Here is a 25092-nt window from a genome sequence, read left to right on the forward strand (position 1 = left end):
TTATCAAGACTAAGGTGCTTGCCTAGAACATTTACAGTTAGTGATAATTAAATCTCAGCTACGGTTTCACACTGTTTTATGTTGAAGCACACTAATTGTTTTTTCAGGTTCTTTTACAGCAGAGAAGACCTGTAGCCCATTGTACATATATATGTGAATGTATTTTTAGAGTGACCTCAGAGGCCTTGGCTAATTTATTGATTGAAAACCAAGAAGGCTCTACCATGTAATCCAGTTTAATAAGAGCATATCATAGAATCATAAAATGGCTTTGGTTGAAAGAGACCTTAAAAATCATCTAGTTCCACCCCACCTGCCATGGACAGGGACAGCTCTCATTAGATCAGGTTGCTCAAAGCCCCATCCAATCTGGCCTTGAACACTTTTACGGATGGAACATTCACAGCTTCTCTGGGCAGCTTGTTCCAGTGCCCTACTATCAGATGTTTCCTAAAGTTTAGAGCTGAAGGCAACATTAATTGTAAATTGGTATACATGTTCAGAATTAAAACTTAAGTCAAATGCATTTGTATCCTTCTGTATTGGCTTTTTAATAATGTTTGTGTTTGGGGAGAGATTAACTTGTTAGAATGTATGGACATTGGGTGCTGTTTATGTAGTTGTAGCGGGTTGGATTTGTAACCGGGTGGAAACACCAATTCAGTGTAGTGGTTTGGTCCAAGATACTCATTACTGTTTACCTTCTGTGAGATAAGAATTGGGAGAAATGCAAAGCAGGCACCAAACTTGAAAGAATATAAAGAAGTTCATTAACAGACCTAAAAGAAGAGAAAAAAAATAATAATACCACACCTTCAGAACTTTTCTCCTCCCCCCACCTTCCTCCCTTCTCCCACTGACAATGTAAAAAGACAAGCCTTAAGATGTTCAGTCTGTTTACCACTTCCATAATAACTTTGTTCAGTCCATTTAGGAAGAGGAGTCTCTCTTGCTCATGCTATGAACACATTATCACAACGAGACAGCCGCCCACTTCCAAATAACTTTGTTCAGTCCATTTAGGAAGAGGAGTCTCTCTGCTCGCATGTGAGTCCCTTCCCCAACTTGCAGCTTTTCCCACAACTGCTTTCAAGGGTACACTCTTGAAGTTTTTTGGGGTGCAATTTTAAGGTTGAACTGTTCAGAAGCAAAAGTTCTCTTCACCCATCTCTGGGAGCATTTCATCTCTAAGAACAGAGGCCGTTCTTCCCTGGGAGCAAAGGGTCTTCCTCATCTTCATCTTTAGAACTATCTCTGGGAGCATCTGTAGGAACTGAGGTTTTCTCCTTTCCCATTTGGAGCAAAAGTCCTTATCGCTTCCATCTCTCCCTGTCCAAACTTCTCATGAAATTACAGCTGTGTCAGCATCTGCCTATCTCACGCAGGTGCTTTTGCTAACAAGCATGAGTTGAACACTCCACCCCCCATATCTTCATGAAATTACAATGGGTACTCTGACATATCATAGCTTCACAACAGAATTTCAGCTTCAAGCATCTCCTCTTTCTCTTCCCTCAGGTTTTCAGCTCTTCACAGCACTAAAAGGGTTAATCTCACCTAGGCCTTGCAGCTGGAATGTGGCTTATCGAAGTGGAGGGGGGGGGGGGAGCTGAGCCGCTCCGGCTGCCCACAGCAGGGCTGTGGGTGGCTGTTCCATGGGTGGAACAGGGCCCATTGGCTCCAGGATGGCCGTGGCCCGGCCCGGCCTGGCCCGAGCATGGCCTGGGCCGGGCCCGGTGGCCCCCGCACGGGGCCCCGCAGCCACCTGTGCCAGCACCGGAAACGAGAGAGAGCCTCTGCCTCAGGGTTTCTATTCTTAAGTGTGCATCTCAGAGGCGGTCACAACTTTAAGTGGCTTAAAGAATTGTCCATATTCAAACTGGCCAGCTGATAGGTTCTGTCTGGTCACAGAGGAAGCTGTAAGCACCTCTTTGCAAGAACATCACTTCCGGAACTATGCTTTGCTAACCTATGACAGTAGTTTTTAACTCCCATGTCTGTCTCAAAGCACTTTAAAAGGGCGTTCACAGTCAAGTGGTGTACACTTGACACTTTTTTGAAAGGGCTGTGACTGTTAGGCCTAAAAAGGCAAAGCTGTACTACAGAGAAACCAAAGACATCATAAGAGCAAATCTCATAAAAGTAAAACTTACACTAAAGCTCAAGAAAATCTTCAGAGCTTCCACCCTTCTTGTGTGCACCACAGCTAGTAAATCTGTGGTTTGCTTTCTTTTCTTGACCATTTTAATATTTTACTACCTGGGGCAGCTTTTAAAAGATAAGTTTTGCAAGAGTTATATTTCTCTTCTAACAGAATGAAGTACCTGAAGCTAAGAAAGAAGAGTCTTTACTGGATTTGGACTTCGACCCTTTCAAGCCAGAAGCTGTATCAACAGGAGTTAGTCATTCACCCATGTCTCAGGTACCTCTTTGCCTTGACATAGGCAAGGCATTTGAATGCAGTGTATTGTGTTTGGTAGAAAAGGTTTGCCTCATGTATTAATGAGAAGTGTCTGAAAAACTTTATCTTCCTGAGAAGCACTAGTCAGCCTTCTATCTTCCCCCTCAGTAACCCTGTACTTGATGATGTACGGAAGGAGAGGAAATTGTCACATGGTAAAATGAGATGTCTGCTGATGAGAATGGTTGCTGGTACCTTGGCCTTGACTTTAGCATGCTGTTAGTTTCCATCTTTAGAATAACTCATAGTGTAAACAATATTATTCTCCAGTGCTTGTTTTTCTGACAACTTTTCTGACCTGACTGATTCTGGAAAGATGCCTTAGGGGACCTAGGTCTCATGGAGTCAGCATGCAATTGCTTTAATGTGATGGAGTTTCTGTACCAAGCAGTGATCTGAGTGGTTTTGCTGTTAATCTGCTTTAGACCTAACCTCAAGGAAAATTAGAGTATGGAATAGGATGTTTTCTTGTAGAATATTGTGTTATTGAAATTCTACATTCAGTACTAATATTTGTAATGGTAGTTTTTTGCAGCAATATGAGAAAAAAAGAAAGATGAAATTTTTTTAAAAAAAGAAAAGGCTGATATATTAAGTTGCTGATATTCATTGACTTTTCCTACAGGACATGCTATCTTAAAATCCAGAATTCACCCTCACTACCCAGAGGGCAGGTAGCCAAGTAGGGAACATCTCCTGGCCAGCATATCTGTATCCCTGTCTTGAACACAAAGAAGCTGTGTTAATACACTACTAGCATGATCTATTATTCCTGTGCTATCATTAATCTACCTGTGCTATTATTAATCTGGCTTGTTCTGTGAGACATGAGAAGACTAATCAGTTGTTTAGAAATGCAGCACTGGGAAAGGAGTGAGAAGACAAGAAGCTTTAAGGCTGAGATGGTCCTGATTTTCTGCTGATCTCATCCTCAGTTAATTAACTTCTTATTTGGTGTGAAGTCCTAGTTACGTAATGAGATCTGTAATGATTTCTGACAGTATATGTGCTGTCAGAAAAACGATCCATTGTCAGCACTCTGAACATTAGCTGAAATTTCTCATTGAGATTTGCTACGAGAAGTGTTTCATTGTAGCAGAAGCTTTATGCATTTTACTTGTTATGTTTTTCCCCCCTCTAAACAGAGAAAAGGAAGGGGAAAGCAAATGAAATTCCATAGCATTCAGCAGTGACAGAAAACACTAAATGTGACTTTGCTAACTACTTTCAGCTTGTTTTGTAATAATGCTGATTAGAGCAGTGGGATAATTAAACAAAAGATACTTAACTTTTATGACAGAACACATTTGTTCTGACATCATATTGTACAGGTTGTAGAAAAGTTTATTACTTCAGTGAAAAACAGTTATTTTATATTCAACTATAACATGAAATACAGAATATAATTCTGTGTAGAAAAGTACATTGTAACTTTTCATCTAGGAGCATAAGAAGCATTCACTGAGCACCTTTACTCACTCCTTTCATCTTTCCACACAACAAAGGCATATGAGAAAGGATGGTCCACATGTACAAGAGCATGCAGTGAGTCAGAACACCATGTTTTTAGAAGGGAAGACAGCCCTGCAGTCTGGGTCTTGGTCTCACTGGAGTTGACAGGGTCATTACTATGGCAGTATAGAGAGTATGAGGCTGTGGCTGCAGTCTTTGGAGAGCCCTGTGCTTGCAGGGAGATTAAGAAGAGAGCCTTAAGTGGTATTCCTATATGTGTATAGTTTTTGCCTCAGTCACGGATATTTTCCATTCAGCAAACAGTTGAACAGGAGCAGTCATCTGTGCATGATGCCTTGGGAGCCCTGGCATGACTTCTCTATTGGTAATTTAATTAATTACCTCCCTTCACTGCTTTGCCACAGTGATCCAACCACAGTAAGTGAGCCCTGGTCTGTCCTTCCTCAACTGCTCTTCTGTTTCTATGGCTGCATTAGAAGGGACCTTTCTAAACCTGCCTGGTTCTCTTCTCTTTTGATACGAAGCAGCAGAGTTCTGTCTCACATGGTGGGCTATAAATATTTGGCATGAAGTCTGCTGCTTTTCTTTCCTCTGTCTGTTAAGCTCTTCTGTTGAGAGGTCACTAGCATTTATTAACAGACTGGACGAGAAAAAGAAAATATTGGTCAACTTTGTTATTTCCTTTCCCAAAAAGTATGCCATTTTCCTTTCTAGTGTCAGTATTGCAAGGGAACCCACTTAGCGAACAGCGGCATCATTTTTAACTGGCTAGAAAACCCCACCTTTGTAAGCTCTTTAAAGCTGACACTTTGCAGAGGCTCCGACACCCGTTGAAAGTCACTCAGTCAGCAGCTCAGAATCTGACCATTACTCATGCACACAGCAATGTGAGTTTGCTGGAAAGCAGCAACTACTTTGAAGTGGGAAATATCACAATGCATTGCATACTGCCCATCCTTTATAACCAAAAGTATTATGCAGATACATACACAGACACACACACGCACACACGTGCTAATATATAAAATACGTATGTACTATAAACATGCATATAAATAAGTGCTCTCTTCTTAGTTAATGGACATTGTTATGTAGCATGTTGGACATACAGTACAGGAATGGTGTTTTTCTGACAAGCTCTTTTTTCCACTGCTTTTTTCAGACATTGCCATGGGATCTATGGACGGTAAGCCTGACATACATAATTGTATTTCTGTGCCTTTGATTTTGTAACAACTTAAATTCAGATTTACAGTTCTTTTACCAAAAGCCAAGGTAAAGGATTTACAGATCGTGACAAACTCTTTCAAGTATTTGAAGCCACTGGGTGTCTTTTAAAACTAACAACAACAAAAAATAATCTCTGTAGCTTAGCATAGAAAATCTAAATGATGTCAGAAATCTAGGCTAAGATTCACAATCACTACAGCTAAGTGTGTTGCTTTTAATATGCCCAAAGTACAGCTATTAGAAGGTAATAATGGATGTAAGTCACTTGTTTTAAATACCTGAAGGTGTAGTTCCTTAGGACTTTAACCCAATGGACAACCATTTTCTCAAAATTATGAGTAAAGACAGAATTTAGCTTGTCTTTGTGGGCATACAGTGAACTGGAATTACTCACAAAAGAAACTGCTACTGTAGGAAACTGCATGAATCCTTCCTTCTTCCTCCTGTTGCCAAATCAGATAAAATGATCTGCAGGAAGAAAACAACCCATTTTTGTGAGCTTTCTTTTGATTGTATGTAATGGAGTTAACTGGGTTGACTTAACATGGAGCCTGGTATGTTCATGTTTGACTTTTTCTAGCTTCAGCCAGCACAGAAATCTGTGAATGCTTGCCATGTATTCAGATTTGCAGCACTGTTTTGTGAACACATTCCATATGGGATGTATATTAAATGCTCATCTCTTTATATTGAGTGAGGTTAAATAAAGCTTGATAAAAACAGTCATGTATGTAGGCTAGCAAAAATTTCAAGGCTGCAAATATCTAAACCAGGTAAAATAACCCAGAAATGTTGAGAATGTATTGCTCTAAACTTAGATTAGATTGCTTTATCAATGCCTTCTTTTTGCACAGTTTTATTTATAGCTTTTTAATGTTATGTATGTATTCTATATTATAATTATTTTTGTCTTTGCTCTATTATTTTTAAATGCTAGCGTACTTCATAGATAAATGTTTGAAATAAAAATGTCAGTGACTCAGAGGGGAAAGCAAGAGGTGATAAATAGTCAGCATACATGAAGAACTTTTTTTATAATGTAATTCAGAGGCTTAAAATTCACAGGACTGGAATTAGTCTTGGGTGGAGTGGCAGGAAAGGACCCACCACTCCTTCCCCACCCTGATTTGGTCACTGCAGCTGGTTAGAGAACTGCTAATTAATGAACTGCTGCTGTATCAAAGTACATCGTGTTGTTCTTTTCTGTTTTATGTGTATGACCTCCTTCTATACAGACAAGCAGTGAATTGGTGCAGCCGGTAAGCAAACCTACCCCCAAAATTGCGACCACTCTAGGGACTTCTTTAATCGCTGTGGTGTAATAGATAGTTTTCTGGTTTTGTGTATCAGTGCTGCTCTTTTGCATTACAATTTATTGCTTTCAGATGTTGCAAACCACATAGCTTTTCCTTAAATGGCTTAACTTAGTCACTTCATTCTTTAGATTAAAATTGCTCTTACAAAATATAAATTTTGTGTTTTCTCATCAAGTCCGCCTTTATCTTTTTCATCTTGTGTTTTTTCTTTGCTTTTCTGTCTGCTTAAAGCCTGATTCTTCAAAAAGTCTTTCCCTGTGTAACCTGATCATGGAGGAAACCCCAAACAGTGGGTCATCAGAAGATACTAACAGATCTCAAACTGATCTAGGTTCACTCAACTGGGGCCTAGATGTTAGCGCACTCAGTATCAGCCAGGAAATTACTGCAGGCAGTTCTTTGCTTTTCCCCAGGGCAGAGCAAACCTCAAGCAAATCCACGGGTACTCTGCCTGCTAGTGTTTGGCCTGCAGTAAGTGAGCAGGAGGATGCTGCACCAGAGTCAGCTTCTGTAAGTGAAAACCAGAGGACTTCACTGGAGGACCAGTTGGATGCCAAAAATGTGTGGGAAGATGTGGTGACCAATCAGCCTTTAGAGAACGTAACCAGTTTTGAGACACCCATCCTGGGAACTGATAGCTTGTTGGATGAACCCCTCCCATGTGATGTGCAAAAGGCAGAGGAAGAGCATGAGGAAGACGAGTGGGCAGGTGTCAAGCCAAGTGAAAAGGTAGAGACTGGAGCTAACTACGAGGAGGTAGAAGGTACAGAGGAACTGGAAGAGCAAGGTTGTGAAACCAAAGGAAACAGTGAGGCAGAATTTCATAAGGATTTAGCAAAATCAGATCTTGAAATTTTAGTCAGCACAGAGGTAGAAAATTTACATGAGTTTGAAGGTAATTATGGGGATACTGGGAGAGCTAGTGGTGCTAACCTAGAAACCTCTACAGAAGAAGAATTCAAACGGGTCGATGTCATTGAGGAGACAGATAGAGAAATACCATCATTGAGCACAGGGCTGGGAAGTGGGGACAAAATAGTGGAGTACAACTGTAAGACTGTAGAAAGCACTGGTGCTGAACCTGAGACAGTCCTTGGTATCTGGGATGAGGACCATGAAAATACATCTGAGGGTGCCTTGGACCAAACTGACAGTGGTATTGGCCAGAGTACCTCCATGGAATGTATAAATATGAGGGCACATGTTGACTTAAAGATAACTGACCACACAGGAAAGTACCCTTCAGATACTGGAAGTGATCTGTGTGATGCTGAATTATTCAATGCAGAAGAGTCTGGTAAAGGAACTGAAGATAATAGCATCAGCCACCTCCCAAATGGTAGTACTGGTACTAAAGGTCAAGCTGCTGCTGAAAAACAGTGGACATTGCTGCCCAAGGCAGCCAATTCTGCTAGCAAAAGCTGTGATAATCCTTGCCTAGATAATGCAGATGACGAAGTGACAGGTAGGACAGCAACAGCAGTCACTGAAGTGATTAGCAGTGGTGTTCCTGAAGCCTTGGAAACAGAGCCCTGGCTGGCAAACTGGGATCCAACAGTTACTAATGATTCCTGGGGTTTTTCTAGTCTGTCAGATAGCCGAGCCAATGGAATGGATAATTGGCCCTTTTTCCCCAAGCAGCAAAACTCAGAGGAAGGTAACATGGAAAATGTTTGGTTAGGCATTAGTAATAAATGGTCTACAGAAGACCTAGGAGCTACTGATAACAGCTGGGGAGAAGTAGGTGCAAGCACAAGCCACATAATTCAGGAAACACCAGTAAAACAAGGTTTGCCTGGGGAGCAGGCAGGCATTAGCAATCCTGGACCGAGCAAGGAGATAGCTAGACCCTTGTCTCTGTTTCAAATGGGAAATTCCAGAAATGCTAGCACCGAGAGTTCAACTAGTCCTAAAGACAATGAGACCAACAACTCAGATTTATCTGAAGATGAAATTGCTAACCGGAGATATGGATTGTTGTACCAGGAAATTGAGGCTGATAAAGAAGAGGTACCTACCCCAGTGTGTAGCCTAGTCTAGACAAAGAGTTCCTTAGGCCATGCATAACCTTGTTGTTTTAAAACATTCTGTTTGTGTGTTTCCTATTTCCCTTCCTAAGCCCATTCTTTTCTTTTTTTGAAAAATTGCCATTCAACTCTTAATAGTGTGGTGCCCTTCAGCCCTTCAAGCAGGCTGACAAAAATGCATTTCAGAATGGTGAATGAAGTGTTGAACTGTGAAGACACACTGTGTCTGGCAGCTTTTGTGTTTTATCTGTAGATCTTTAAATGCACCTGGTCTTTTTTTAATTATTGGTTTTTAAAAATATTTAAGGTACACTGCTTTTTCTTTTTGTCATTTTCTTTAAGCCTGTGATGTCTGTTATCAAATAGCACTGTTGTCAAATTTCTTGCTGCCTTACCCTCCATTTTATTATCTTTTTCTCTCTCTTTTTTTTTTTCTTATTTTCCTTTTTTTTTAATGTCTGGCCTACATTTTTATTTTGCAAATAAAAATGTTTTGACTCGTGTTCGGTTTTAGTAAACAAATGATAATTTATTCTGATCTTCACTTCTATTTAGGCATCCACCGTAGCATTTAATGGATTTGCACAGGTAAGAAATAAACAGGTTTTGAGATCATTTATTTTCTGTGCTATTAGGAAGGCATTAGAAGTGGCTGTACAAATTCAGGAAATCTGTTCTATAGGCAAGCTGCATAGCAACATCATACTGTGTCAAATCCAGACCCTCTCTGTTGTCAGAAATTCTTGGATGCTGCTAGAAATATTCTGATACTCTTAGGAGTCTTGGCCTGACTGAGTCTAATAGCAAAAAATCTGACTACCTTAGTGGGACAGCTGTTTCCTCCTAAAATGGCTGGTCTAGTTTTTTTATTGTGCTCTTTTGTGAATTATTTTTCTCAAAATCCCAAAATCCTATAAAGCAGGTTTTCAGTTTCAGTAACTCTGTGTGTAAATACATAGTGAGTTTTATTTTTTCTTCATCTTTATTTTCAGTTAAGATATATTTTACTCTCAAAGTTTAACCAAAATTATTTATTTGCTGTGGTGCTGATGGTGAGTCTGTGGTACGCATCACAGAGATACAGCACATAAGGACACCATGTTTATGCTTTCCAATTCCAGGGCTGTGTCAAGATCCCAAATTTCAGGTGCATAACCTGGGGCCTCATTATTTTCCAGCATTCTCTTAGAGACTGGCTCAACCACAGCACAGCCTGTACACCAAATTTTAAAACTGCCCCAAAAGGCTCAGCTTATACAGGGATGGAAATGAGTCTTCCAATGATTAACAATTCTGCTCCAGGACATTTAGTTTAGTAAAGGATCCAGACGGAAGAGGAAAAGCACAAGGCTCTAATAATTAAGGCAAAATGTTTGTCTGGGGAAAATAAATATTTGCTGTCTCCTCTGTGGTAGGAAAATAATTTGGCCCAGCAATATCTTGCAAATTAATTGGTTCTGAATGAGTGAGATGTTGGAAAACACCTCAATTTTTCTACTTTCTTAATGCAGATAAAATTTTGTATTTGTAATTACTGTAGTTATTATTCAAATAAAAGCCTATGATCAAGAAGAAAGTAGCTTAGAGCTACTCTCCAGGAGGGCATACTCTCCAGGCACAGCCTTGTGCAGTCTGCAAAAAGGATTCAGAGTTCCACAACTTTGAAGTCCATTGCACCTTAAACAAAGTCCCTGTGAATCACATGTATTTAATGAAGGGTGTGAATCATACGTTTTCACTACCTTTAGGGAAGTGAAAAATTTTCTTGGTCTAGAAACATTGAATATAAAATTGGAAAAGTAATGTTTTTAATATGAATAGTACTCAGATAATCTAAATAAATATTAAAAATAATTTTTAGTTAAGTTGTATTTGCCATCTTATTCTATGTCAATGTACTTAGTGACTTTACCTGAATAAACCATTAAAAAATCAGGTCTTTGATGGATACCTGCAAATATCCTGTCTCAAATATTTTTGCATTGTTTTTCATTTCTGTATCTAGGATATCTCTGCATTTACAGTGCAATCAAATGAGAATATAACAGACTCTTTGGTAAGTGGTGGCTTTTGCTTCCTTTTTAAATGTCTTGCCAAAAAGGGTACAATTTTTCCTTTGTGCAAAGATATTTTCACTTTTTTTGTGTTTTCATCCTTTAAATCACACCACCTTATGCAATTCTTCCACCTGGAAGAGCTGGTGGGTGATATCATTGTAGTTGTAAATCCATACTCACTGAAACAATCTTCCGCAAGGATAGCACAGAGCAAAAGAAAAGAAAACCAGAATATTGTAAGGTATGTTCATTTTATAAAGGTGTAGTCAAAGAGTTCGTTTATTGCATTTAAGAAATTACTAGAATGAGTACTATGGTCCAGTGTACAGCACTTACATGATAGTATGTGATGGCTGTTACATATCTCCAAAATTGTTGTAATTTTATCTACCCACCACATATTAATAGTAGGCACAGTCTACTTTTAAGGAGGGGACAATCTTTTTGGAAGTGATCCTACCTGGGCAGTTTCTTAGCTCCTCTTACAGTCTTTGCTTAGCCTATGGCAAGGATGAGAATAACAGCATTGCTGGATGAGTGCTATAGTTACTTAATAGCAGCAAGGTGATATTTAATGTTATTTAATGTGGTGTTTGTGTTCATGATCATTACTGAATATTGTGAGGGTGTTTTTACTTGTAGCTGCAATGTGGTAACTTGTCTGATATATGCTTTTCAACAAGTGACTTGAAGCACATCATAGCAATCTGCTTTATGTTACTTTTGATTTTAAGTCTGAAAGAATCTTCCAGCTTTAAACCTCAGGAAACTCATTAGTCCTCTTACCTGGGATAAATCTACTTTGTGTTTCTCATTTCAGTCCTATTTCTTCTTATGAAATTCTCTAGAGGTGTCATTAATACACTGCACAGAGAGATTTTTGCACAGTATGGTATAATATACCATGAGTGAGCGCTTCTTAGTGCTGTGCCAAATCCTGAAGGTCTTGCATAGACAAACTTCTCTGTACCTCATTAAAAATCAGCCTGCTTAAGGAATATATGAGCAAAGAATTGAGAGGCTATGGGGGTTATTTTCCTGAAAAATATCAGGAGAAGGTCTTAGTATCTTAAAGAATTTAATAGAAGCTGTCTCTTCATCAAGGAGATATCACATTCTAGCCAGCAGCCTGTTATCAACTGCAAAGCAATTGCTTTTGAGCTTCATATTATGCTGAGCAATTTGCTCATGACAAAATAATCTGTTGGGGTTATTTTATCTGGTTGAGTCAGCCATCTTTATAACTTCAGTATGCTGAGCACAGCTTGGGGCTCTCCCCTTGTTATGTGCATGTATTTGCAGAGTAATGTCTCCATTGGAGATCACACTTCTGCTGTGAGCTATTTTGCCTCAAGACTGAACATGTTGCAGGGCTGGTGATATTTCATAGATCCTTTTGTTGGAAAACAAGCTGAGGTCAGAATTTAAAAGGGTGGAAATCCCAATAGTGAGTTGATAAATGGATGCCTTATAGGTGATAGAGAGCTCAAGAGAGAATGCATTTTAGTAAGAAACCAGGGATGATTGCTAGAATTCATTGCTAGAATTCAATCAGTCAGTTTGTCTTTTTCATATAAAAACTGTTTGAATCTCACTCTCTGCTCGTTGCTTCTTACCCTCACTGGAGAAGGGACTCTATTGTCTGCAAACAGACAGAACCAGGGAGGAGGAGATAATTTTTAAAACTCGTATTTGAAGACCAGTGTTGGTACGCATGGGTGCCAGTTTCAATTTCTGGCCTTGCCAGCAGTTTCTGGAGCACTTTTGAGCAGACTGAGTGCTTTCCCCCCTGCTTCCATTACCTTTCAGTGTAGCTCAGGAAGCTATGATTTCTTTCCTTGTGAGGAAGGCTTGTAGGACTGGCTCATCTTACATATAGAACATTGATGATGAAAATGCCCTTTACATCCTGTATTTTACTGGGGACAAAGCCTGGCAAGACTGAGTCTGAAGCAACACTGTGTCAGGCACAGTTCCCTTTCTCCCTCTTCCTCCCCAACATCATATACTCCTCAACAATTTTTCCACTATCTACTTAAAAATGAATAACAAAAGACTGAGGCTGAAGAAGCTCCACCTGGGGAACCTAAGGTTGAGGAAACCCCTGCTGTTGCTGCTGCTGCTGCTGTGGAAAAGGAGGCCATCCCTGCTGAGCCTGCCAAGCCAGCAGAGCAGGCTGTGGTGAGTGCCACCTTTTGTTATGGTGAATGTGCTTGCTGCATTTCAGCAGCCATCCTTTCCACTGTCATCCTCCATGGCTAGTTTTCCCAGTGCCTGGCTGTGTCACAGCATGCCTCTCTAGCACATGTCCTCCTTTCAGCCCTAAACTGTCATTCCTCTTACATTTGGCATTTTAGACTGAAGTTTGGCTGAGTGGTTGTGGTTTCACAGGTTGTAGTTGTAAATCCATACTCACTGAAGCAATCTTTCACAAGGATAGTGCAGAGCAAAAGAAAAGAAAACCAGAATATTGTAAGGTATGTTCATTTTATAAAGGTGTAGTCAAAGAGTTTATTGCATTTAAGAAATTACTAGAATGAGTACTATGGTCCAGTGTCTGGTGCCAGATGAACTTCAGAAGGGGAAAGAATTTATGCCATTTTTAAATGACATTATTAGCAGTTTTCTCATTTCATTTCAAGCACTAAGCCAATGTACATCTTGTATGGTCCTTACTAGAGCATGAAAATTACAGAAAAAAGTTACTGTAATATGTCTACAAGGCTCAGTTTTAGAAGCTTTGTGAGCCAACGAGAGAACACCGAACACCAGTTTGAAGACTTTTTACATGTCAGCATTCAGGAAATGAAGGAGAAGAAATTACAGCTCTTCATGAAGAATAAAGCAGGGCATCCAATATCACTATAAATTAGTAGGTCTGAGACAGTAGACATGGGGGTTTTCCTGCTGACTAGCATCCCTTTTTATACAGGTATCTCAGTTCGTATTCTTTTTATCCAACTGAGGTTCCTCTCCTACACACTGTTGTCAGAAGGTCTTGGTGGTAGATCATACCCACGGGCTAAGAAACCCTGGAGGAAAACTGCATCTGTTTTTGTAGTCTGACATCTTTCATGTTTTCCTCAAGACAATAACATATTCAAAGGCTCAAGTGAGTTGCTGGTAGAATATGAAGATTACTACTGAAAAACTGGATGGAAAAAAGGGGTTGTTTTGTAGGTCAGTTCCTCTGCCACAGAAGCTGGTGGAAGATACATATAGCTGTGCTCTTTGTCTATTGAGCATAGTTCGGTGCCGTAAGTGTTCTTAGAAGAGAAGGTTTAAGGCTTGCTGAGCTCCACTTGGCCTTGAGGGAGACCCTGTGTGTCTTTAGCTGCTAAGCAGGGACAATGATACCCAAGTGACCATAAAATCAGGTGGTTTTCAGTAAGCATTTGATACACTGCCATATGGATATCAATATTAAGCTAATGTAGATGCAAATTAGCTGAAGAAAGTGGAAGTATCTGTAGACCTATAAATGTGACAGCAGAGAGCATGGATAGATATCCAATTATCAGATATCAAGCTACTGAGCTCTTCCTAACAGAGAAAAATAATTTATTGTGTGAGGAAAGGTGGGCAGTGCTAGATGGGCTGTTCTGCAGGACTTTGGGGGAAAGGGCAGATAATACCTGTCTCTGTCCAACCTTACCCATTCTCTGGGGATGCCTAGCAGCATTGGACCTATGGAGGGAAGCAGTCACAGTGGGTTCCCCAGAACTACGTTTAGGCTTAGTTCTGATTACACTTGCATGAACTTTGAGTATTTGTTTCATATTTTAATTCACTTTTGATTGGTTCCATGGTACACACTGGAGCAAATGATTTCAGGATCATTCCTTTCTACTAACATAACTGGATGAAGAAAACTTCATAGTCTATGTAGACCAGGCTCTCCCCTTCTGTGTGTTTTCAGTTCATATTGTTAACTCTATAGGAAGGCAAAAAATGAAATTACCTATCTGAGGCACATTGTTTTGTCAAACTGTTGAGAAAAATGCCTCATGTAAATGTGATGGTTTGGAATAAGGAAAGTGGGAGGGAAAGTGGATAGAGAAGAGATGGGAAATCAGTCATTGATCTGGAGCTCTTCTCTTCCTATGAGTGCATGACAGGGAATAATGTGAAAGAACAGATACTAATGAAGCCAAAAAGGTGGTTTTATTTTGAAGGAAAAAAAAAATGTTAAGTTCCCCATTTTCCAAAAGGAAACATTTTTGTCTTGCACTAAGACAAAGCAATGCTCTGAAGCCTGTTGCACATTTTGAGCAGTAATTAAACAGTCTCTCTGCAGCACCGTGCATTTGCTTGCTGGCTGGCATGACCTTTTCAGCTGATCCATTTTGCTGCTGAGGAGTTCTGGGTCCATGGTCTGTTGTCAGCTGCTCTGGCTGAGTCACAGGAGCGCAGAGCTATTGGGAGAGAGGCAGAGAGAAACAATGCAAGAGATAGACTATTTAAGAGCAATCCAAGAGGAAGAATATAGGCATTAAATAGAAGTTAAACAGTTTTAATTAGGTTTGTTCTTGGTGTTTTGTTGCTAATTCAAAATGATGTTGTCCTTACTAATTTGGGGAAAAAAAGCTAAAGTGTTGATTTTAAAAATGCCTGAAATTGAGTCACTGCATTTGGTTCTGAAAGGTTGTTATTTCAGGGAGGGTTTTCTAGGACTTGCAAAGAAGAGTTTTGAAGATTAGGATTAATGACAAATATGTTCAAAGTTAAGGAAAAATACACTGAATTGCAAAAGATGAAAACATGTCATTTCCCTGCAGCAGTTCTACATTCATTTGCTTTATGAGTGACAGTTTCCTTTAAAAGTAGAGTTGTAAAATATTAATAGATACTGCTTCATTGGGAATCTCTTACCGAGTTTAGTTGTTTCCAGTTTTGAGCAACAGCCAGTCCTCAGTTCAGTTTTTCTGTGGTAAGTTTCCTGTCACATCCCGTTAATACAGAAAATTTATGGCATGGATTCCTCATTATAGGAACTTCAGAGTAAATTTTCTGGTAGGGTGATCGTTTAAATTATGGAGAGAATGGTCCAAGGGATAGGGTACCATTTGCCTGTCTGGGCATTTTGGATTCAGTTACTTGCTGTTTCATAGTCTGCCTGATCAAGATTGCCAAAGCTTCATTAGAAGACCTGGTCAGAATTGCTGCCTATCCCATTCCATATTTTTGTCTTGGTCTCCAGTGCCATAGAACAAATAAAGTTTTTATTAGTAGCTGTCAACAGTTGGTCCTTTTTGGTGAGGGGATAAAATATCTGGTAATTAAAGGGATGGGATGACCATATGTGCCAACAGAAGAATAGTTAACCATGGTAAAAAGTTTGTGCATGGAATTCTCGACGCAGAAAGAGTTGTTTTCCTGTTTCTATAGCATCCCCAAAGGCAGCTGTAAATCCAAAGGATAGTCTACAGGATGTAATGCATTAACCACTGGCTTATTTCTTTTTCAAATAATACTACCCCTCTCACCACATCAATTTTTCACATTCAAGCAAAGATAGCATAAGGACATCATAATAAAGTGAATGCTTATGAAATGTATTTATTTCCCTTTCTTCTTTTCCTATATGTGAGACATAGCACTTGGAGGTAAGCTTTTCTACTTCCACTGCATTTACTAGTTTGGAAAGAGCTTCTCAGTGCTTTGGGTTTGATGCCTGCCTGGATTCTGATGTTCTCCCATTAAAGGAGTCATACACTCAGCTAAATACTTTGGTTTTCAGAGCAGTATATAAGCATACGTGAAGCTACCTCCTGATAAGCTCTTTGCAGACACTGAGCAAGTACAGCAGAGGCCGGGGAACAGCGTGCAACCAAGAGTATCTAATTACAGTGGGTTCAATCCCACTGTAGGTACAATTCACAGTGCCCAAGTGGTGGAGCATGTAGTTTGGGAGAGCAATACAATGGTTAGATGCAGAAGAGCGGTCAGCTGTGTCCAGATTCTGAGTGTGAAACTGAGTGTGGGTACAAAATTGGAGCATAAGGCCATTAAAAATATATGGCTCTCATATACAGGAGAGAACTGATGTAGAATAGTATCCTTCTGTTGAAGTCCGCAGAAGCATATTTTCCTCTGTGGAACCAGGGTGTTAGTTTACTATTGTTATTCCAGCCGTCCTTTTTACTAGGGTTGCATCCTCTAAAAATGATACAGTTTATGCTATCATGCCTCTCTTCTCAAACTCCATTATCCACAAAATCCCAACTTCCAGCTAATCAGAAAAGCAAAATGCTACTAAATTGACTAGTACACAATAGTCAAATTAGGTTCAGGAAAGCCCAAGCTTTGGGGAGCAAGAGAAGCTCTCCTTACTTTAACCTTTCCAACCAAAATTGTGCTTTCAGTTAACCTAGAAAACAGTTCTTATTTAAAAATATGCATATGTTAGATCCTTCTGCAAAGATACCCAAACCTGGGCTGATGGGATTCTTACCAGAGAATATTGCCAGGGAATTACTAAGAAAATGGAAAAGGCTGACACATTCCTGACTTTGAAGTGCAAGACTGTACTAATTTCTCAAGGCAAATTGTAAAGACACCTGCTGGCAGAAATTCAGCACTTTTTGCTAGTACAAGTAGGGAAGTCATCTGTGTACTGACTTGCAGTTGGACATAAAGCTTTTATGGGCAACAGTATATCTCTGCTCTACAAAAAAGAAAAAAGATTTCTCTGGGTGGCTCTGTGCATGCATGCATGCATCAGTAGAGTGTGAAATATTTATATTTTGCTATTGCAAAAATATTGCAAATTGCTGTTGATATTTGTTTCTATTTAAGACCCTCTACGGTCTCCTCAAACTTACTATAAAATTGAAGACCACATAGCAGAGGCTTGGCAACTTAAAAAAAAAAAGGAATTAATCATTTTTTAAATGGTTATATAACAGTGCAATTTTTAACAGGGATACGGCTGTAAGACGTTTCTATGGCAACACTATTGTCAGCATCTGCCTTGTCCTGGCATCTGGGCATGTTTGGGGCTTATGAATGACGGCAAGCAATACTAGGTTAGAGTAGAAAAAAAGTGAGCAATATGAAGTTTGCATGTAAGTCAACATCCTTTTATTAAAAAAGAAACATGCAACCATTTCAGCTGAAACTTTAAGGAATTTTGGTGTGATAGCTGTGTGTGTGAAGGCAGGTAGCTGGATCCTGAGTATGTGAAGTTTCCTGGCTCCTGACTGCCAAAGCAGACATTTCAATATACCATGCCTCCAAGTATGTTTGCATAACTTCTCTTCACCCCTACAGGTCTTCAGAAAAATCTGACCAAAATCTGACCTAGCTGTGTCAAAATTTATTAGCAAAATTTATTTTCATAATGGGGCTTTGACTTGTTTTTGCTTAGCAGAGTGTCTTTAGAAGTAGCTATGTCTGCAGAGAGTCAAACCTGAACAGCTAAGAAAGGCACTTCCAACTGTTCCAAACCAAGCCTGAATTTTAGTGATTTTGACTGTTGACCTTTTGTAGAAAAGGACCTGGTGCTGGTAACAAGTACTGTTTGGGAGGAGCTTGTTACCATTCAGTGCATTCCATCCTTTGAACACCTAAATGGGTGTCAGATTTGGAAAACCACTGATGTCTAATTTTTGTAATGTCAGGCACCTGCTACATGTACCACTGGATATGGACCCAAAGTAAGGTAATTCTGGAAAACAAAAAGAAAAAAAAAAAGAGAGAGAGAACTTTGTGACCTACATCTTTGTAACAGCCCCTTTAAATGAGCTGCAGTTGAACATGAGTGGAAGAAGTATTTTTTGAAGCTTACACTGAAGTCCTGGTGAATTACAGGAGCAGCAGCAGGTGATAATGGAAACAGTTTGAGTCACAGGTGGGAGAAATTTGAGCTTGGTGGAAACTGCCAGGTTACTTACTAAACAATTCTTCAAAGCTGGTGCTGTTACAAGAATACTGGTAATAAAAGTAAGTAAAATTGTCCTTAACACTTCCAGTGTGATGATGATGACATATGTAAAGGTTTTTTGTTTAGCATATAAATACTTCTATTTCAGATTATATGTGGCAGTATCTTTGATATTTGATATATATTTGATATTTAATAGTATATTACTTGCTCATTTAGCCATTCATTTCATTGCATCCCATACACAGCATGCTTCCATTAGCCTGATTAATACAAATTTCACTGCAGCCATTGCCTCAGCATGAGTAAGGTGATGACCATATTTCCTTTTTATACAGGAGAGTGTCGAGGCAGGGGATAAGGAGACAACTGGAGTTGCTGAGGAGGAAAGTGAGGTACATATGAATAGACTTGAGTATGGTTGTGCTTAAATATCTTCAAGAGAACCATTGCAAAAAATTTGTCATTTGCATGTCATCAACAGGCAGGCCAATACAATGCAACTGTGACCAAGCTGTGGTATCTAGGTCTAACACTGCACACATATATCTGCACCCATGGCATATATATTCTAACAGATCGTCTCTCATTCAATGCAGGATTTATCTTAGAAACTGCCTGTTGCAGCAGTATAGAGTGATAAATATTTCAGGGCAGCAAACAAAACAGCTCCATGGCTAAAGGAGGTATAATGCTGTTTCTATTGACATTTGGAAATACACTGCGTAGATTCCCAGCAGCTTTTACAATTTCTGTATATTTGTTTGCGTAGCCTTTCTGTAAACTTCTTTATAAAAAAACCCTATGATTAATCATTTCTTTTTCCTAGCACAATATGCCCTGAGCTATGCCCAGATACTTGAAAATAATCACATTATGAGTTGGTTTGCTAAAGTGCAATCTGGCATCAAGTTAGATACAGTTAAAATCAAATTACAAAGCAAATTAAAAGCTCTGTGACATACTTTAGGCTATGCATATGTGGACTTGAATGATTGCATATTGCTATATTTCTTTAGGGGTGATAAAAGTACTTATTCTGAGTCATTGTATACTAAAGTGAAACTACAATGTGTTCAAATGTGCACAGAGGGCAGCACAAGAGGAATGGCTGCATATCAACCTCAGGGATAGAAGTAGAAACTGGGAAATAAAACCTAGTTATTAATCACTCAGGATTTGTATCTCAAGGTGCTGGCTTTTTTGGGGGTTTTTTGTGCTTTTTTGTTGTTACCGTTTTGGTGCCACAATATATACAAAAAGGTAAACTGGTTTCAGAACATGCTACGTTCAGCTGTCCAATCTTAGGTTCATTATCGTGCTGTAAAACAGCATTAGGTCTGCTAGAACCAAGGATATATCTGTGGCTGTAGGGCATACCAGTGTCACTTGGAAGTGAATTTGGGACTCACTAGTTCTGTATTCCTCACCAGCGCTGCCACATCCACATGGAAACCAGTGGCATTGCATAGGAAGAAAGTGCAGAGTGGGAGTGGTAGATCAAGCCCAGCTTGGTATAGACACAGTCCAAGAGAGTGTTGTGTTGTTCCTCTAGCACTGCTTTGTCACTCCCAACAAGTCTAGTTCAAGAAGAAATATGCAAGAAATGCCTCACTGTGCTACCACCAAGACTAAGTCTTTGAAATCTTCCCCCTTTATTCTAATACTACTTGTTCACTCTCTTAACTGAGAGTGAGTTTGCCTGTGTTCTGTTTAAAACTTTTTAAATTACTGTATGCAGAAGAGCTGCCATAGGAGATCAAGTTATTTGCTAAGCCAGTATTTGACTGGTAATGGAGCATAGTCCCTTTGATACTCTGTAAGTTGCATAACAAATTCTCCAGTAGTACTTCACAATCTTCCAAGACTTTGCAACTGATGCATTCCATAAAGCATGATGATTGGTCTCTCTTGACATTAGCTAGCTTAGCTGTGATTATAACCAGCTGTCATAAAAATTACCCATTCCTGTTCTAAATCCAGCCATGGGTTCTAACTTCAGCCCTGTAAGACCAGTGTAGCTTAGGGAGCTCCTCTGGCAGACTCCAGCAGCAGGCTTGGTACCTCTTCTCCTCTTCCTGAGCTCTTTATCGCTCTCGACTGAATTGTGGCATTGTGTTCAGCTGACAGCAATGTTAATGAGAGAGTAACTGTGTGGATCAGCTGCATCCTGGCTAAAGGAGAATTCACATCTGTACAATTAAAACAGTTGGGTGGTTCTATCACACCCTTCATTATACTGGATGATCCTTTATTTCTCCCCTGTGTGCTTGGTGTAATGGAACAGCTATCCAAATTTCAATAATACTGCTAGAGATAGCTTGTTGGGATTTGGTTAGAGGATCAGGGACATGGATCATTGATAGAATTATGGGATCAATAAAAGAACTATACAAGCAATAGGCCTGCAAGCAAAAGGCCTATGTGTGAGAAAAACTCTCCATGAGAAAATCCCTGTGTGAAAAAAAAAAGGGCTGGGAACAAAAAGGGAGTTTTGAAGATTTACAGCTGTTTAGATAAGACCCGGAGAAGGGGAGGTGAACTCTGAATTCTTTTAATCATAACATACCTGTAGAAGCTTGCCAATGTAAGTCCAATTATGTAGAAGCAGAAATTCGCTTTGATAAGTTTTAAGCCACTTAAAGAGTTAACAAGCTGGTATACTATATTAGTGCCTCTGGATTGCTAATAAACGGAGCTTGCTTTTATCAACCACATTGGTTTTGGACTGCAATTTCTCCCCCCGCCGGAGTTGTCAGACTTTTTTTCATTTCCATTTTCAACAATAGCTAATTTGGAATACTATTAGACTGGCTGATGTTATTAATTACCTATATAAAACAGATCTGTAGGATTGGCTTTCAATATGAAGTAAGGTAGTAAAAGTAACTGTATCTGCAAGGACGTGATTTAACATAGCTGGGTATGAATTCAACCTGATGCCTTTTTTTTTTCTCTTCTGTACTTATCAAATATTTGAAGCTGATAGTGAGGTTTTTTCTGTGCTACCTCACATGCCTTTTTATAAAAGCTTTTTTTAATTCCCTAGCTTTTATTGGCTTTGTACTCTAAGACACAAGAACAAATGATTGTGTGATTGTGAGCTGTGGTATACATTTAGTGACTCATGACTGCAGGCTGTGAGAGTGTCACCCTTTCACTGTGGGGCATTTGTGAGCCGATTCATGTAAATTAGTATTCTCCTCCTTAGTGAAATAAAATGGGCTATACAAATCCAATAAATAGAAAAGAAGTTGTTGATCCTAATCAGAATAGACAGCAAGATCAATTTCTGCAGCATGCTCTTAGAAATGCATGGTGTAAAATCAATCTGATGGGTACTCTATTTCCATTCTTTTCTATTAGCCTTTTCCAGGACTTTTACACTCATCATTTATTTGTATATCTTCCTGAGTCAAGACTGCTGAAATTGGTAATGCTATAAGTGGCAGACTTGCACGCCTTATAGGAGAAAATGTCAACATCTGACCTAATCTGTTGATGTTATTTCCTTTTACAAAAGAGCATCCTTCAGCAGCAGCAGTTTCAATTTAAATTAAAGTTCCCTGGTGAATTCTATAAATCCATATAATATTTTCTGACTTTAAGGATTCCAGGAGGACTTCTTTATCACATCAATCAATAGCAGCAAATAGGAGTAGTGGTGAATATTAAAAAACAATGCCTGAAGAGTGCTTTTGAACAGTTGCTAAGTTCAGGTAGTGAAGCCTCATCCACGGGGTAAAGATGAAGCTGAGGAAACAGCATCAGACTGTTCACTGGACATTAGAGAGATCTCTGCTAACTGTGGTTTGACATTGGTACCTCGAAAAGAGTTTTCCTTCAGTATTTTTTCTTTATCCTGGAGCTATCTGCTGTAAGGTAAAAATGCTGTCTTGAAGTTAATTAGATTAAAACAATGAGTTTTGTCATTTACCTTCAACAGTCCAAACCTAAAAGTGTATACCCGATATCCTACTGTAAGCATTATATAGCAATACAAATGTTAGGGTGAGGCATAAATCACAAGTGTCTTGGTTTAAGACAGTTTAAGAGGAGAACACTCTAGCATGAATTGCCTCCCTTTTTATAGGTTTAACTAATCCCTTTCCACCACTAAGGAACGAATACGAGTAGATGTAAGTGAAAAAATAAGTTTACTAACAAATGAAACAGCAACAAGCAAAAGTTAACAGTAAATAAACTGCTAGATACAGAAAAAGCTAAATCTTACGAACTCATTAGAACAAAAAGAGACCCAAAATGCCCACAAACACCCTTTCCCGAGGTCGGGCCCAACAGGGGCGACTGCGTGGGAAAGACAAAAGGGACAAGATGGTGCCAGATCCCGTCCGGGAAGGCAAGAGCTCATGGAGCAATTCCGGCGGCAGACGAAGACCCGACGGTCCATGTGGAGTCAGTGCCCTCCTCACAGCAGGAGACAGCAGGGCAGGCAGGGCCAGGCAAAGCAGCCGGCCGGGGGCCACTCATGGCTGACAACGACCGGGGCCAGAGCCGCGGCTGCTCCGCTGCTGTCGGCACGGTACCTCGGCTGCGGACAGGCACCTGCAGAATTCGTCCCAAGGCAGCTCAAAGTCTCTAACTGCAGTCTCTCCAAGACAAGGAAGAAAAAAAAAAAAAAAAAAAAAAAAAAAAAAAAAAAAAAAAAAACGAAAGAGAACCCAAAAAGGGAGAAGCCTCTGCTTAAGCAAAGACCAAGCAGGAAAAAGGGGTGAGCTGCCTGCTAGAGCAGACTGTAATAGTGCCCACGATAGCATCCCGCCCCAGTTTTTCTTGGCTGCAGGGTCTTAAAGAGACAGTAACAATTTAGGGAACCAATATATAGGGAATACAATAACCTTTTGAGATACCCACAACAAGAAGTAGCAGTTTCAGCTGGATGAAGGATTAAACATTGATCTAGTAGTAGGCAGGTACTTTTCTATCCACCTTTCAAGAGTTGGAATAAATCATGCATTAACTTCTCATCACAGACTGATCAGAAATTATTCAGTCACAGCCAGACTGAATTAGCTTTTATGTATCTTTTTATACTGACATAACAATAGATCTTTGTGGTTATATTTTTTCTGATATTTATCCAGATGTAGAATATATTTACTTCTGGTGACATGGCCTGATGTGTAAGTTTCTCTGTTAGAAAGGAATGTATAATTAAGATTACAAGATTTTTGGAGCCAGGCAAGGTCTAGAGGTAGGTGACTAGCTAGAGAAAGCTTGAAGCCTCTTCCCAAGAACAGATTCCATTAGCAGGGTCCTGTGGACCCCTGCATAATTTACAAGCTCCTCCTCCTCAGCAGAAACGAGTGGTAAATTTCTTCCACAACAGAGCTGGAAGACAAGGGAAGGAAAACAGTTACTCCACTCATAACACCTGAGGACTCTGCTAAATGTTGTCTGGTGAGGTTTCATAAATGTCTCTCTCCTGCCTGTTAATCAGCTTCTCTGAACAAGCTTGTCCCCAGCACTGCTCTTTTCCATATATCAGGAGGAACACCAGTGAACTCAAGACCATAGGTCAGCATCACACAGGGAGGCCACAGAGCAGAGGCTAGTCCATGTTCTCTCCAGCAAGTATCTGTAACTCATATCCTGAAAGGTCCCTCCCTTCTGTTGTTTCTAGGCGGTACCTGTTGGTGAGACTGTGGCATCAGAAGACAGTGTGGCTGTGGCAGCAGGAGCTGCCACCACTGAGCAGGAGGATGTTGCTGAAGGTGACAAACCTCAGGGAGAAGAAAAAGAGGCAGATGTGTCTCAGGTAACTCATGTCAGTGCATGGGAGAGTGTGTTAGGGGAAGCAGGACAGATTCAGCAGCCCGAGAGAGGCAAGACTACTGCATCTCTGTGCCCCTAGGTTCAACCAGTACAGGTTCAACCAATAGCAAGGTTGATGTTCTCTTGGGACAGCCCTAGGAAGGTCTCACACAGGGTGTCCTTTCTGTTAAGTCCTTACTTTGGGTTGTGCCTGCCTTTGTGTCTCTGTACTCCCCTAGGCTTGTGGAGATGGGACTTGATGGCCCTATGATGGCTCCTGTGATGGCTCCTATGATGGCCCTGTGAGCAGCATGGACAGCATATTGTTTGGGTTGTCCCCCACTGTTGTCTCTCTGTGCCCCTCTGTGGAGATGACATTTATCACATAACATACCAGGGCTTTCTGGAGAAATAGGCAGAGAAACAATTGGATTTTTCTAGTATCTTGGCACCATATCCTATCAACAGCATTACTTTGTTTCCTGTAAGTCATGGTGGTCAAGGCATGCATCCATATCTGGCCTGCTGCCTTTTCCTCTGCAACCTCTGAGAGCTGGTAAACACCTACTAGAGCAGACCCTGTAGCTGGGCAGCCAGTTACCACCTGTTGTCACTGCATATTCTATTTCATCTGTGCTCCAGGATAAGATGGTCTGGAAGAGGATCAATGAACATGTTTTTTTCAGGTTGGGTGCTCCAACCAGTTTTGTTAAATGCTTTTTTTACTGGGCTTCATTACTGGTCAGATGCTACTTAGATTTTTTGCTCTCTCTGCTCCCAGTTACATTGCTGTAAATCAGAAGAAATCCCTTCAGTCAAAGAAATAGGTCATATTTCCTTCTTTCGTCACTTTCTATCGCTGTTATCC

The 25092-nt window shown here is 40.0% G+C and overlaps 1 protein-coding gene across 1 annotated transcript in view; it reads left to right on the top strand.

The window, feature by feature from the left end:
• AMPH (amphiphysin) overlaps positions 1-25092 on the top strand; it is a gene marked incomplete at both ends in the record, with an annotated part of 130157 nt that overhangs the window by 99298 nt on the left and 5767 nt on the right. The window contains 8 exons of the mRNA XM_082278578.1: positions 2315-2422; positions 5097-5120; positions 6400-6423; positions 9063-9095; positions 10513-10563; positions 12620-12745; positions 18788-18844; positions 24094-24228. Of these exons, the coding sequence (XP_082134704.1) occupies positions 2315-2422; positions 5097-5120; positions 6400-6423; positions 9063-9095; positions 10513-10563; positions 12620-12745; positions 18788-18844; positions 24094-24228 (558 nt within the window). The remainder of the gene's footprint in view (positions 1-2314; positions 2423-5096; positions 5121-6399; positions 6424-9062; positions 9096-10512; positions 10564-12619; positions 12746-18787; positions 18845-24093; positions 24229-25092) is intronic.

This window comes from Coloeus monedula (assembly GCF_965178545.1).
Source record: "Coloeus monedula genome assembly, chromosome: 1".
Taxonomy (NCBI): domain Eukaryota; kingdom Metazoa; phylum Chordata; class Aves; order Passeriformes; family Corvidae; genus Coloeus; species Coloeus monedula.